At 46.5% G+C, this 14,411-nt stretch overlaps 1 protein-coding gene across 1 annotated transcript in view; it reads left to right on the top strand.

Moving 5' to 3' along the window:
- The window catches only part of CDC73 (cell division cycle 73), a 674,568-nt gene that overhangs the window by 134,551 nt on the left and 525,606 nt on the right, over positions 1 to 14,411 (top strand). Inside the window, exon 7 of the mRNA XM_085654791.1 lies at positions 5,642 to 5,858. Within this exon, the coding sequence (XP_085510917.1) occupies positions 5,642 to 5,858 (217 nt within the window). The remainder of the gene's footprint in view (positions 1 to 5,641; positions 5,859 to 14,411) is intronic.

The raw sequence follows: 14,411 nt of genomic DNA, 5'->3' as shown, positions 1-14,411 counted from the left end.
AAGTGGATTAAGGGGGGAGAATTCTCCGGCGGAGGGGACGACCGGGGACAACCATTGCCTGAGGTGAGGGAGGGAAGGTAAGGAGGGGGCACGCGATGGGCGCCTCCTCACCTCACCTCTTCTGAACCGTCCCGGTCTGGATACTAGTGCCAAGAAGCCAAATGGCACCTGCGTGCCCTACAAAAGACATGAACATTAAAACCAATTTGGTAGCCAAAATGACTTTTGTAGCTCTCAAATACGGTTTTGTATGTTTCAGAAAAGTCTTTTAAGATTGCAAACCTTGTGTTTTTGTGATTCGCAGGCTATTCAAATGCATAGTACCTTTGCACACTGGGCCTCTTGTTTACTTGATGGTTCATTGTCTTACGCCCTTGTTGTTGACATCTGTGTGTGAACTGCCAGTTACAAGTGTGAATCCCAGAAACCACATGTCTGACTTTTATCCTTCTAATGTTAATAAATTAAATGCCATTACGTCCTCTGATAGTGTCCCCATAATGCAGAGCTCTGCGAAACAGCAATACTGCAGTATTAAGATTATTTCCAATGCCCGAGGCGAATAATTAGAATGAATTGGCCCAAGCAGAACTACTGATGTTACACAGTACAAACCTTACCTCTTCTGAACCGTCCCGGAGGGAAGGCAACCTGCGCAGCGGGATGTATCGCTCTCCAATGTCCGTCGCACACTCGAACAAAATGCTGGGAAAATACCCTCTCTGGCCGTGGTCAGCTGTGCGACCCCAGCAGGCAGGGGTGTTGTCGCCACTGCGAGCTCTTTTGGAGGCAGGGGCCCTGCCGAACGTCAGGTGGAACTCTTTCCTATCTGCGCTGTAGCCCTTTGCATAACACCAGAGTTTAGACTGCCTGATGAGCCTGTCGAAGTGCTGGGCTCGGGGGAGTCTCTTGGGGGGCTGGGGGGGAGCAAGGGGAGTGGCTCTAAGGTGCCCTTACAGGTTGGTACATCCTCCGTAGTCTCCCCACGCAGCGGCTCTTTGTTGACGGTTGATGGAGGCGCTCCCCAGCGTACTGGGGGGGGGGGGTGCTGCAATGCTCGGTGTAACCTTGGGGCCCTTGTATTCCAACAGCTCGTGTCCGGGCAGTTACGGAGTATGTTGAGTAGGGAGAGGAATGGAGCGTTGGGCTTCACGAGAAAAGTGGAGCGGGAAATAAAGTGAGCGCGTGCCTAAAGCGTGCACCGCGCTTATTAAAGTAAAGTAAAAAGTGGTGCGGGAAATAAAGTTTTTCGTGTCCATGTTTGAACGGCTGATTTTACCGGTACCGCAAAGGCAGCCTCGTGTTTATTTTCGCATCGAGTGAAAGCGCGATGCAAAAGTAAATATGCAGCTGACTTTGCCAAAGCGGAATGCAAACTAAAAAAGTGCATCGGGACTAATAAAGGGGAAGAGTGTCACGCCGCCGGTAAAAGATCAAATCCCGGTGGGCGTGGCCAAAAGGTGACAAGGCGGCAACAAGGAGGGATTAAGAAGCCTCCTTTACTATCAAACGCCAGCGTTTTGCATAAAGATGAAGCTGGCCAATAAAAAAGATGGGCGGGGCTTCAACTTCGCCTCCGAGAGCTTCGGAATCTGAATTGATTCAAAGTAGCTCTCGGATGCCGAGAGCAGCGCATGCGCTGCTTTCAACAGCCGAGACCTAAAAACAAGAAAAGGTACAAACCTGGTTAAATGACCAGAACCTTGATGGCGTCAAGCCCAAACTCTCACGGAAGGCCAGATAACTTGGATTCAAACTGGATACCACTCTTTCCCTCAAGAATCACATTGTCAAAAAAAAGAGAGGGCCTGGTACCGGCTCCCTTCTAAAGGAAGTCAAAATTTTCTACCAGAAAATGACTTCAGAACTGCTGATCACGTTTTTGCACTCTAACATCTGGATGGTGATATTGCCCTGCTCTATGGCCTCCCAGACTCATTGCACGCTTTAGGGGTATCCGACACACTACAGCATGTCTCATCAAGAACCTGAAGATATTTGATCACATCGCCCCCCTGGCTGGAACTCCATTGGCTCTGCTTGCCAACCCGTCCCCTCTTCAAAACCAGCTGCATCATTGACAAAGCTATCACAATCCGCTCCCTTGCTTGTCATGCAGGTAAGCTCACCATCTCTGGTAGTTCTCTGCATACCCACGTCCAGGACACCATCAGACTGCAGACTAAACATTGTAAAAATGAAAAAGACAAGACCATCTCAATCTATGCACCTGGGATGTGGAACAACATCCATGTATCCATTAGGACTGCCCCAACGCTGCTCCAATTTAGGAAATAGTTAAAACACTACATCACAATGGTATATCTGCCCACAACTCCGCTTTCTGACCTATTACGGACTGACTTAAGCCTACCTTTGAAAATGTGCAGCGCTTCTCTGTCTTTTGGCTAGGTTTGTGCTACGGAAGTGCCACATATATACATTTGTGCCATCCACTATAGTGCAGTCATGGCTTGAGGCCTACCCTGTGTAGCCTGACTGTTAGTGTAAACCGGGAGTGTGACCTCTCAAAATAACCCTCTTGACAGGTAAAAAAAAAAAAAGCCTCCCTTTTAAATATTAGTCACTCCTCTGTAGGCCTTTTAGCCCACAAGCTATGACATGGTATTTAAAACTGGGACATGTAGAAAATTAATGTTACTGTGTCCTTACAGTCACGAGGCCCAAAAAGAAATTTTCACTGTGGCATGCCTAGCTGCTCTGTTGAAGACCAGAGTCGAAATTAAAATATTAATACTATATCTGGGGAATGAACCAGCTAGAGCAATAATTAAACCTTCATTTTTAAGGTATTAAAAATCCAATTCAGTGGTGATATCCACATTTTTAATAAATATTAAGGATAAGTAACTTTTAGATAGTAGTTTTTTAACTGACTGAACTGTCAAAAGGCTAATTGCCATAAGCCTCTGCCTGCTCTAAGCCTGTGACCAGCTTTGATTGAATATTGCCTCCCAGAAGCAAATAGGCTGACCTGAATAGGTAAACATAACTCCATAGAACATGCAGCATGGGGCTATGGGCCTTCTTTTTGCAGCACAATGCCAAATCCTTCTTGACAGGTCTTTTGAGCCTTGTAGAACGCTTAGGGCATACTTGCAAAGGAAACTGTTTGCCTAGACCATTCTTGTGGATTCCCTGACTGGTTGCTGAAGGACCTGCTCTTGTCCTGTCAGACTTCTGTCTCTGCGTTTGTTGTGGGAGCCAGGACCTGTTCAAACTGGATTTTAGTGTTAGACGTGGGAAGACTATATGATTACTGTTGTTCGCTTCCAACACACCCAGCCAATCCTTCAGAACCCAAGTAAAGTATGGCCGAACACAAACTTGAAATTGCCAAGTCACATGGCATTTTGGGTCTGTTTGCAGTAAGTCAAACAGGAACTACTGACACAGTGGTTGTGGTCTTTCTGGCAGATTTTACCCCGTTAGTTAGGGCATACCCTTGAGTCTCCATCAGCCCCATCTGGTTCCTGGCATAAATGTGGCAGCCCTAGGCAGCCTCTTCAGAACACTTTCTGAACTGCAGAAGAGCAGAATGGGACTGGAATTTGTTAGGCGATGCCACTAAGGCCATAAAGTGCTCTGGTGCATCGAGGTCTGGTCTGTTTTTTCCGCGTCTTCAACGTCCGTCCTTAAACCGTGTAGGAACTGTGAGGGACAGTTGTCCATAAAGGCCCGTAGGTCTATGGTGTTTTGTGTTCTAACTGTGGTTCGAAGATCTGCTCCTCATGCCTTCACATATATTCCAAGGTAATCAAGGAGCAAGAGTTCAAACTGGTTATAACCCAGGCAATGGAGGAACACTGGTGCTGGACGTTTTCCCCGCACCATTCCCACTCTCATCTTAAAATTCGACCAAGAAGAAGAGAAAAGCTAGGAGGAAGGAGATGAAGTGCTCCAGCGATTACGTTTCTTTGTCACTCTCTACCCCACAGGACCTTTGTCGAACTGGATCTTGTCGACCTTATGCAAACTGATCCTCTGTGCAGCCCTGTTCCATCTATGGACCCTACTCCAGAAATATCTCTTTTCCTGCAGCCTTTGGCGCTGGCACTTCCATCTTCTGAACCTTTGATGCTGGCCCCGGCCTTTCCCGAATTCCTGGCTCTGATCTGACTCGATGGCGTTCCTGACTGATGTATTCGATCTTCGCAAAGGCCTCCACGCCATCCGATGCACCTTCGGGCCTAACTGCCCCATCGCATCAAAACTCTTCATGCCCTTTTAGCCATCGCCCCTCAGCGCCACACCTTCTGAGATGGCGCCATCACCAGATTGTTTTGATCCAGTACTCCGCTACTCTGCACTGCAACTGATCCTGGGGACGTTGTCACCCCCAATGCCACCTTCTCCGGCTCCAGATAGGATGCCAAGTGTCAAATCCCTTTCTACAGGGAGGCCTAGAATTTGCAGGAAGAGGAGGATCATAGAGCACATCTCCATTAAATATTTGGGTCTGATTCTGACACTGTTGAGTACTACCCTACTGGTGACCCTCATCAGGACCCCCTTTAAATTCCAGGGCCTTTCTTCAGCCAGTGGCTTGGATATTTTACCTGGGCTGGCTATGGACTTCCTCCACGGAGCCATCGACACCGGGAGTAGTTTTGTTGCACAAGATCATGTTAAAGGTTTTAGACTTGAAACACCATCCTCAGTGAAGTTCTCCTGCCCTCATCAATGACTCCGGAACCCCTTTTCCCCTTCAGTGAGGCTCTGCTGGAATCCATCATGGTAGTATGGGAGAAACTTTCCTCTGAATCAGTGGTCATTCGGCTTGTGACCTTCCGTTATCGCTCTGCTCCTCGTGATCATGTGACAGTATTTTAGTACTGCATTCCTTAATCATTGCCAACCTGCTCTTTCACCCCAAAGGCTTGGAAACTGATGTCGATGTGCCAGGGCAGGTGCTTTATAGCCTCAGTGGTGTCGACTGAGTCCAGCGCCATCTGCCAGCGACCTTGTAGCTTCCAAGCTTTCCAATCTGACGTCTGGGGATTGTTCTACAGGGGAGGTATCTGCAGGTAAATAAAGTATCTAAAAGAAAGATAGTTACCGCAGGGAAGTAACTTTTCATTCATGGGCGGAGCTACATTGTTTATTATAGCATATATATTGGAAAGGAGACCTTTGGGGGAGGAACATGTCAGAAAATGCTTTTCATAGGAGGTCAGCTGCCTAATTGTTGCTGTTTTATTAGAAAGCAGGGCCCAAGTCTCCGCTGAAAATAGCACATGTGCTCTGTTTCTTTTAATTGAATGTCCTGTTTACTTTGTTGGAAGGATTTAATTTCATTCCCTTGAAACAAATCACTCAACGTTAGGCAGCCTCCCTTTTCCCAGGCCTCAAACTCCGCACCAGCAAGCCCTGGTGAAAATTCTGTTACCCAAAAGCAGAGTAAATGGTGGTGATATGTAAGATTGGAAAAACATTCTTTAGGAATTGTATTTCAGTACAAGGGCACTTTTTATATACATGTATTCAAATGCAACCTTTTTTAAGAATGGTGGTTGTCAAATGATGCATGTGCAAAGGTGATGAAGGTAGCTTCTGTCTTATAGCTCCTTACAAATTGAAGCAAAAAAAGTTAAATGCAGCACCTGTTTTTTACTATTAGATCCCTTTCTGAAGCCATGTCTGTTGAAAAGATTGCATCAATCAAAGCAAAAATCATTGCCAAGAAAAGGTCCACCATCAAGACTGACTTGGATGATGACATCACGGCCTTAAAACAAAGAAGTTTTGTTGATGCAGAAGTGGATGTTACCAGGGACATTGTCAGCAGGGAACGAGTGTGCAGGACAAGAACTACAATTTTACAAAGCACTGGCAAGGTAAGATCCTAACTAGTTTGTCTTTGGAGTAAAATTGTCTTGCTAAAAATTCAAGATTATAATTCAGGGTCTCAAACTATGTATAAAACTACTCTCACCAAAAAAACTATCTTATTGGCTTACACATTACAGAAGCATACTGTAGGAAGCTGGCTCTTTATATAGTGGACCACAATGAGGTACACTGTCAAACGTCTAGGCAGACCCCAGTTGGTTTACAGAGGCACAAATGATAGCCCAAGTGCTCTCTTTTGTGGTGGTGTGGGCGAGCAGTTGGGCGTATCAGAGGATAGTGCTAAGCATTTGTTGACGCACACCGAGGCAACAAATGTGACACACTCTAACAAATCCGAGACCAATTTATAAAAACAAATTCATCTTTTTATATAAATGGATACCAAGAACTTCGTTATCAAGTACTTTTCTAAATATTAATTTTAGCAGGTAAGTAACATGTTCACTTAAATGCGTCTTTATGCACAATGCTTTCCTACAGGTAAAAAGGCATGTAAAGCATAGTTATTTGCGTTTGGTTTCTGTGGGTCTCCTTGGGGTCGTAGGGGGGGCCAAGGTCCAAAGTACCACCAACACACTCATTTACCTGTCATAGGGCATCTGGTTGCAGAGGTGCTGGTCTAGTTGGTAGCTGTGCCCGCTGTGCTGGTGTGAGAAAGTGCCTCTTTTGCATGGTTAGGCCCCCACTTTTTGTCTGGTTTTGATTTGGTTCCAATTGAAGTGCACAGGGTCCCTGCCAACCAAATCCCCCAATTGGTACTTTTTCTCCCTGTAAGTCCCTAGTAAATGGTACCCTGAGTACAAAGGGCCTGGGAGATGAAGAAGGTCCCTTGGGACCCCCCTCATGGGACCTTGCCCTCTGCCCTTGCAGCTTGCATTCCCCTATGAGCGAGAAAACAGTTGACATGGCACCATGCCTAGGTGCCATGCCAGCTAACACTGCTTCAAGGCATAGGTAAGTCACTCCTCTAGCAGGCTTTCCAGCCCTAAGGCAGGGTACACTATACCACAGGTGAGGGCATATCTGCATTCTCTAATATTTGAAGTCCCAGAGAAACCACAGAAAGTACATGGGCTGGAAACTCGGCAACTCTAGTTCCCCAGCAGCATGATGGTGTCACTGAACCCATTAGTGTTTTGTACCAAACCACTCCTTGCAATAAATTTTTACTGATGCCCGTGTGGGCTTTATTATACCATGTACCCAGAGGACACTTCAGAGATGCCCCCTCAAAACCTACTATCCCTGGTGTGGTCTCTTTCTGGCTGTATGCAGCTAGCTACCACCAGACAGTTTTCTGAACCACTGGGTAGAGAGCCCCTGCTCTCTGGGTCCAGAAACAGTGCACATCCTGGGCAGAGGTGTCATACCTCCTCCCCCAGGATGGGCCAGTGCTTTAAGAGAAGCTTCAAAGGCCTTCCGTCATTGTTAATGCGACCCCCCCAGCCTCTGCTGCTAGCAGCAGATGGCGGCCTCTGGTTTACACCCCAACTTTGAGCGTGAAAACCAGCGGGAAAAACTGAAAAGAATTGGAGGTGTTCCCACCTCTGCCAACCTCACCCCTAAGGTGGAGGAGGCTATGTGAAGCCCATCTTTCAGTCCCGGCCAGCTTGAAGGTGGGAGACCCGTCAAATCAGGCCTATGTCTATGCCCCCTCCCCACACAAGAGTGGCATAATAGAGGGTATAGTCACCCGAGGTAGGGTGTCCATTGGCCCTACCTGCTACTCCCCTAAAAAGCCCCTAAATCTAGTATTTAGGTGGCACTCCCAGACCTAGAAACTAGATCTGCAATGACCTACAAATAAAGCAGACGACCCTTTAGAGAAGAATGTAGATGACAACTCTCTTGGCCCAGCCCTACCGGCCTGTCTCAAGCTTCAAATAACCTGTTACCTGTCCTGCAGCCAGCAACCTCTGAAATCCCTGGGAGTACTGCTGCCTTCAACAAAGACTCTAATCTCCTGTGGACAACTGACCTGTCCAGAAGAAAACAACAAAGACTCCGGATCCACGACTCGTGCTCACTCGGCACCCAACACCTACAGCCCGAGTCTAAGTGACCCCACTGCTCAGTGAAGTCTCCCCGGCAACCAGGACTCCAAATCCAGTGTTGGCTGACCTATTCTGACCCCCATGCACTTGCAGAGTGCATCTAAAGCCCACCCGGCCCCCCACGACCGACCCGTAAAAGAATCTCCAGCGTCTAAAGCCACCCCTGCACCCGCAGCCCCCAGGCTTTAGTGAGCTCGACCAGCGGTGCCCCTGTGACACCCAACACTGCAGCTTCCCTGTGCTGTCGCTGGTGTTCTGTCTGGACCCACCAGTTTGACACCTGCAGCCTGTTTCCAAAAAGAAGAAACTCCATAGGATTGCTCTGGGCACCCGACGCTGTGTTTGCACCCGGCCGCCTCTGTGCCGCTGTTAGTTTATATATTGGTGCTGCTTTGTGTCCGTGCCCGTCTCCTTCGTGCTGCTCCTAACACCCAAAGCTTTGCCCCTGCAACCATTCCACTTAACTGCAAGCAGCATGGCTCCAAAGACCCACAGTCTCCTTTGAAACACATTGGGCCGAACTCTGAGTTTGACCTCTGCATCTGGCCGCCCTTGTGCTGCTACTGGTGGTGCAGTGTTGGTACTTACTTACATTTCCCACGGCTGACATTTGGTCCCAAAGACTGGAACTGTAATTTGCATACCTACCCGATTAACCGTTAAACTGTTTTCCCCATAGGATAACATTGAACTGTTCTGAAAATATTCTATGTCGATTTTTCAAAGTGAAAAGTACTTTTAATTAAAAACGTACTTACCTTATTATGAAGATCTTGGTCTTAAAATAAAGTACAAACAAAGTCTAATTTTCTACAATTGGTCTGGATCTCCTAGAGTCATGTTTCTATTATTGGTCACAGTTAGGCCTAAGGCTACTCACCCACACTACCACTAATAGAGCACTTTGGGTTTTACATTGAGCCCTGTACACTTTTGGGAACCCCTGGACTCTGTGCAGTTTATTACCACCTAGTGGCAGTATCCTATACAGAGCCAGCATCCTACAGCATGTATAGAGAAGGTAGGGCCACCTTCAAGCGGGCTGCAGAGGGGGAATTTGGGACAAGTCTTGGAACGGGGGGCTCGGGTCACAGGGTCCTAGGTACAAGGGAGCACAGTCAGTTCGTAGGTATCTAGACTTGCGGTTGTTCTTTTCGGTTGAGGGTGCAAAATCAGAACAGTTGGGCCTACCTGGAAGTTTGTCTCTGCTGTGCTAACATCCCTCGATGGCTCCTATGTTTTGGAGTGGTTGGAGTCCCGACTGGTCTCTCACGTTCTCTACTTGCTGCATGGGATCTGGTGCCCCACTTATTGGTTCTGTGCGGCTTTGGTTGGTCCTGGTGCCCTCGGTTGGTCCTGGTGCCCTCTCGCTTGATGAAGGAACAGATCTGACCTTCAGTAGCAGAGGTTCCTCTTCCCGGGGGGCTGCTGCGTTGGTTTGACTATGGAGCGGCAGCACAGTAGTCCGGACTTTGCGTTTCGATGCCTGCGGACTGCAAGGGAGTAGCTTCTGTATTCCAAGGGAGATTGCTTGGCGGTTTGCGAAGAATGGCAGTCTCCCGGGGTTCTTGGAAGCTGGTTAGCTGTTGGTCGCGTCGCTAGGTCGTGATTGTTGAAACTTAGTGCGGCAGGCAGGGTTGGGCGACAAAAGTCTACAGTAATCTTAAATTCTTACGGCTCATGATGTCCTTCTCCTCTTGATCCGTCAAATCTAAGTTCCTGGTGTCAGGGGTGCCACCTCAATACTCCATTTAGGGGCATTACAGGGAGTGATGGTTAGCAGCCAATGGGCTACTTACCTTTAGGGTGGCTACACCCTCTATATGACCACTTTCTGTGGGAAGTGGGCATAATCCTGACCCAGAGAGCCTTATTCCCCCAAGATTACGATGGTGGAATTTTTAAAAGTAGTATCAGGTAGCCCACCTGACAAGTTAAATTTCCCGCCTTTCCTGGTGCCAAAAGGGCCCCGGGGAGGCATTTCCTCGGTCTGTGGAAGCCTTGGGCCGCATATCAAAGGTGGCAGAGATCTTTGTGGTCTCCTGCCTTGATATGCTGATCATTTGGCCAGCCTGCTGAGTGGAGGTGACAACACCTCCGGCCGGAGCAGGCATTTTTTCGGCCCTCAGAGAGCATGGGCTCTCACCTGCAGGGGGTCAGAAACATGTCTGTGGGGGCAGTCTGATCTAATCCAGTTAGTCAGTACACTAGTGTGAGTAGGTTTTCAGGGGGCACCTCTAAAGTACCATCTGGGTGCTTATATTCCATCTGGGTGCTTATATTCATAAATCCATTAATGGCATCAGCGTGGGATTATTAATACGAGATATTTGATACAAAGCTTCTCTAGTTTTTATGAAGCCATACTGTAGCTGGGGATCCGGTGCCCAGCACATGTACTTAAAATAACTTCCCTGTTCATTTGCAGTATTTATAAACGTACTCCGATATTACAGGGGCATATCTGCTCATGCAGGTATGTCCACACATGTAGTATAGGGCACCCTACCGTAGGGCTGTTGTAGGGGTGGATTATCTATACTGCATGCAGTATCTGTAGGCATGGCACGCAGGTGGTGTGCCATGTCATGACTTCACTTATCTCTGCACGATTTGCACCCAGCCTGCAACTGCAGTTTCCATGTTGGTGGCACAATAAATGCTTCAGCCCTTTGGGACCCTCTTTAGACTATTTGCCCTAGGTTCCAGGGTACTATCTAGGGACTTGCAAGGGGTGCTAAATGGTATTATCAATTGGGAGAACTATTGTACAGTTTTGGGGAAAGATCTGGCACTGGAGACCAGGAAAGCAGGAGCCTAGTGCACTTCTATCAAAATTGCATCATATACGAGGCACAAAGTGGGAGGGCGACAATATCAAAAAGAGTCACTTCCCTACACAACCCACCTCTCTCAAACGAAAAAAATTTGATTAACCTTTCCCAAGAGAGTCTTCATCGTCAAAGTTGAAAAACCTAGAAAGGCCATCTGCATTGGCGTGGTCAGTCCGAGGTCTGTGTTCCACAGTAAAGTCCATATCCTGTAGGGAGATGGATCACCTCAACAGTTCGTGGTTTTCACTTTTTATCTGCATCGCCATCTTTAGAGGCCAGTGGCCGGCTTGGATAAGTGAGTATCAAACGGGTATATTTTCAACTTCTTCAGGGACCAAATCACAGCAAAGACTTGCCTCTCAATTGCAGTCAAATGCTGCTCTCAGGGAGTAACCTGCTGCTAATGAAAATCTGCTAGTCATGGCCATTATTACTGAGAGAGGACCGCACCAATCCCATGTTCAGATGCATCATTCTGCACTATGAACTGCTTTGACTAATCTGGAACTTTAAGAATGGGTGCTCAGCACATTGCTTCATTCAGGGTGTCAAAAGCCTTTTGGCAGCTCACTGTCCAGTTTATCTTTTTTGGTATCTTCTTGGAGGTAAGCTCTGTGAGGGGTACCACAATGGTACCTTTCCCCTTTACAAACCTCCCGTAGTAGTACTCATTCAAACCAAGGAATTTCTTGACTCTGGTCTTTGTTGTTAGAGCTTCCCAGTCCAGATTTGTCTGATCTTGGGCTGTAAAGGTTGAACTTGTCATCTACCTACAATGTGGCCCAAGTATACACCTGTGCCCTGCCCTATCTTGCACTTGCTTGCCTTGATAGTGAGGCCTGCAGCTTGCAGAGCCTTCACAACCTTCCCAAGGTGGACCAGGTGATCCTGCCAAGTGAAACTTCAAAACATCCGTATTGTCTAGATATGCTGCACTAAATGTTTCGATACAACAAAGACTTTTTTTTACCAACCTCTTGAAGGTGGCAGGGGCATTCTTTTATCCAAAAGGCATAGCAGTGAACTGATAATGCCCATCTGGGATGGTGAATGCTGGCTTTTTATTTTCTTTTGCTCCTGAGGTCAGACCAATCTGCCAGTACCCTGATGTCAAATCCAAGGTACTGAGATTTGGCTGCCCCTAACTTGTCAATTAGCTTATCAGCTCTTGGAATTGGGTGTTCATCTGTTTTGGTTACTCCATTGAGGCCCCTTTATTCCACACAAAACCTCAGCTCTGGATTTCAACTTTTGGAATGAGGTTTGGGGACTAACACAGCTGGGCTGGCCCAGGGACTCTCAAGAGGGTTCAGTGACATTCACTTCCAACATCTTGCTGACTTAAGATTTAATGCTCTTCTTAACCTGATCATACTGTCTATATATGTTGTGTCTGACACGTGTATTGTCTCCAGTGTTCACATCATGGGTACAGCAAGTGGTCAGACCAGGGTTTAGGGAGAATAATTCAGCGTTCTGCTCCAGGAATTTCCTGCAGTCACCTTGCTGTTGGGCAGTGAGGGTGTCTGAAAAGACAACCATATCTACTGGCTCATATTTTGGGCTGTAGGAGAGGAGGCCAGGTAGAGGTTCACTGTCTACTTTCTGATCCTCGTCAATGACCTTGAGCATAGTCACATCAGCCCATCATAGAAATGCTTCAGACGGTTAACATATATGACCTTTGAGGACTCCTGCTAGTGACCAGGTCTACTAGATAAGTGGCCTCACCTTTCTTTTCAAGGATAGGGTGGTGACCACTCCACTTGTCCTGGAGTGCCCTAGGAGCCAGTTTCCAAAACTGATATCTTCTGCCCTGGTTGGAACTCAACCAGTGCAGCCTTTTGGTCATACCAATGCTTCTGGAGCTGTTGGCTGGCCTCTAGGTTTTTGGATGCTTTAACCATGTGCTCTGCCATTCTGGAACATAGGCCTAGTACATAGTCCACAATGTCTTTGAGAGGTCTCTCCCAGCCTTCCAGAACTAGACACAGTAGTCCCCTTCTAGGATGCTCAAACAGAAGTTCAAAGGGACTGAACCCTACTCTCTTCTGTGATACATTTCTGAAAGCGAAAAGCAAGCCTGGTAAAAGGACATCCCATCTCCTGAGTTTTTCAGGGAGTCCCATGATTATTCTTTTCATGGTTTTGTTGAATCTCTCAACTAAACCATTGGTTTGTGGCTGACAAGGGGTTGTGAACTTGTAATCACACCACATTCATTCCACATTGCTTTACATAGCCAGACATGAAGTAGATACCTCGGTCTTACACCACCTCCTTAGCGAAACCCACTTGTGTAAAAATGCCAAAGAGGGCTCTGGCAACTGCAGGAGCAGCCACATGTTAATATCAAGGACCCCCTGTGAATTAATATAATTCCTGGGACAGGGGGAAAGCACAAATGGAAAATAAAATTCCCAGGCAACACTCAACAAATAGAGGACAAGAAATGAGTTCAAATGAAGAATTAAAAAAACAATCTTTTAATTAAATAAACAAGTGTATTGATATTCTGTTAAAAAGACATCAATTGATGACATTGATCGATACATATCATAAAGAACATGATTAAAAAACAACAATAAGTGGCAGAGGTAATTTCTTTGCGCTTTTCGGCACTGGAAGTGCCTTCGTCAGGAGTAGCCACCAAGCAATCTAAAATTAATTTAAAACAGTATTTAGAACTCATTCTTGTGAATATTATATTCAATCTTTTAGTATCAAGGTTGTTACATTGTATTATTGTCTGCTCGTAACTGATAATTGGCTAAATGATTATTATAAAAGACAATCTTTACATCAGAATTGGTTATATCAAATAAAACGTGAACATAAAACATACAATTAAAGATATAGTAAGTGAAGATATGAAAGTTAAGACATGTAGTTAAAGATATAAGTAAGTGAAAATATACAAGGCCAGATTTCCATAGTCTTATGTTTATGTTGTTATATGTATTCTAATATTTATGTTTAATGTGGGTCACCGGTGCGCTATTAGAGAGAAAGAGTCTTAAGAATATTACCACTTTCGCTTACTTGTCCATAAGTCTATAAGCGCAAATAATGTTGCGGTTGAGAGTCCCCGGATGCAATAAAAAGAGACTTACCGTACGTAGTGAGGCGACATCAACATTGCCTATCCCAAATGTCGCCTCACTACGTTTTGGGCCCTGGCCTGCCGCGGGTACTTGGGCCTCCCACACAAGTGAGGCACCATTTTTACCGGGAGACCTGGGGGAACGCTGGGTGGTGGTAAATTTGTGTGAGCCCGGTGATGCCACAACTTTTCCACCCCAAAATGTGTGAAAAAAGTGATTTTTTTCCAGCTAAAATTGAGGTTTGCCGGGGATTCTGGGTAAGGAAACGTTGGGGGATCCACGCAAGCTATACCTCCCTGGAAGCCGCCGGGTGTCTAGTTTTCAGAAATGTGTGGGTTTGGTAGGTTTGCCTAGATGGCCGCTGAGCACCGGGCCAAAAACCAAAGTGACCCCCCTTGCAAAACCAGATTAACTATTGTTCCTACAGCGTGAGAATTTTGGAGTAAAATTGCAAAGAAAATGTGGCAGACATTTTGAGGTTTTCAGGACATTGGGGATAAAAAATGTTTTTTGAATTCACGAGAGAGACATCACCATGAACTCCC

The sequence above is a fragment of the Triturus cristatus genome, chromosome 4_1 (genome assembly GCF_964204655.1).
Source record: "Triturus cristatus chromosome 4_1, aTriCri1.1, whole genome shotgun sequence".
Classification (NCBI taxonomy): domain Eukaryota; kingdom Metazoa; phylum Chordata; class Amphibia; order Caudata; family Salamandridae; genus Triturus; species Triturus cristatus.
Note: the sequence above shows the minus strand (reverse complement) of the source record. Positions and strands in the feature narration are given on the sequence as shown.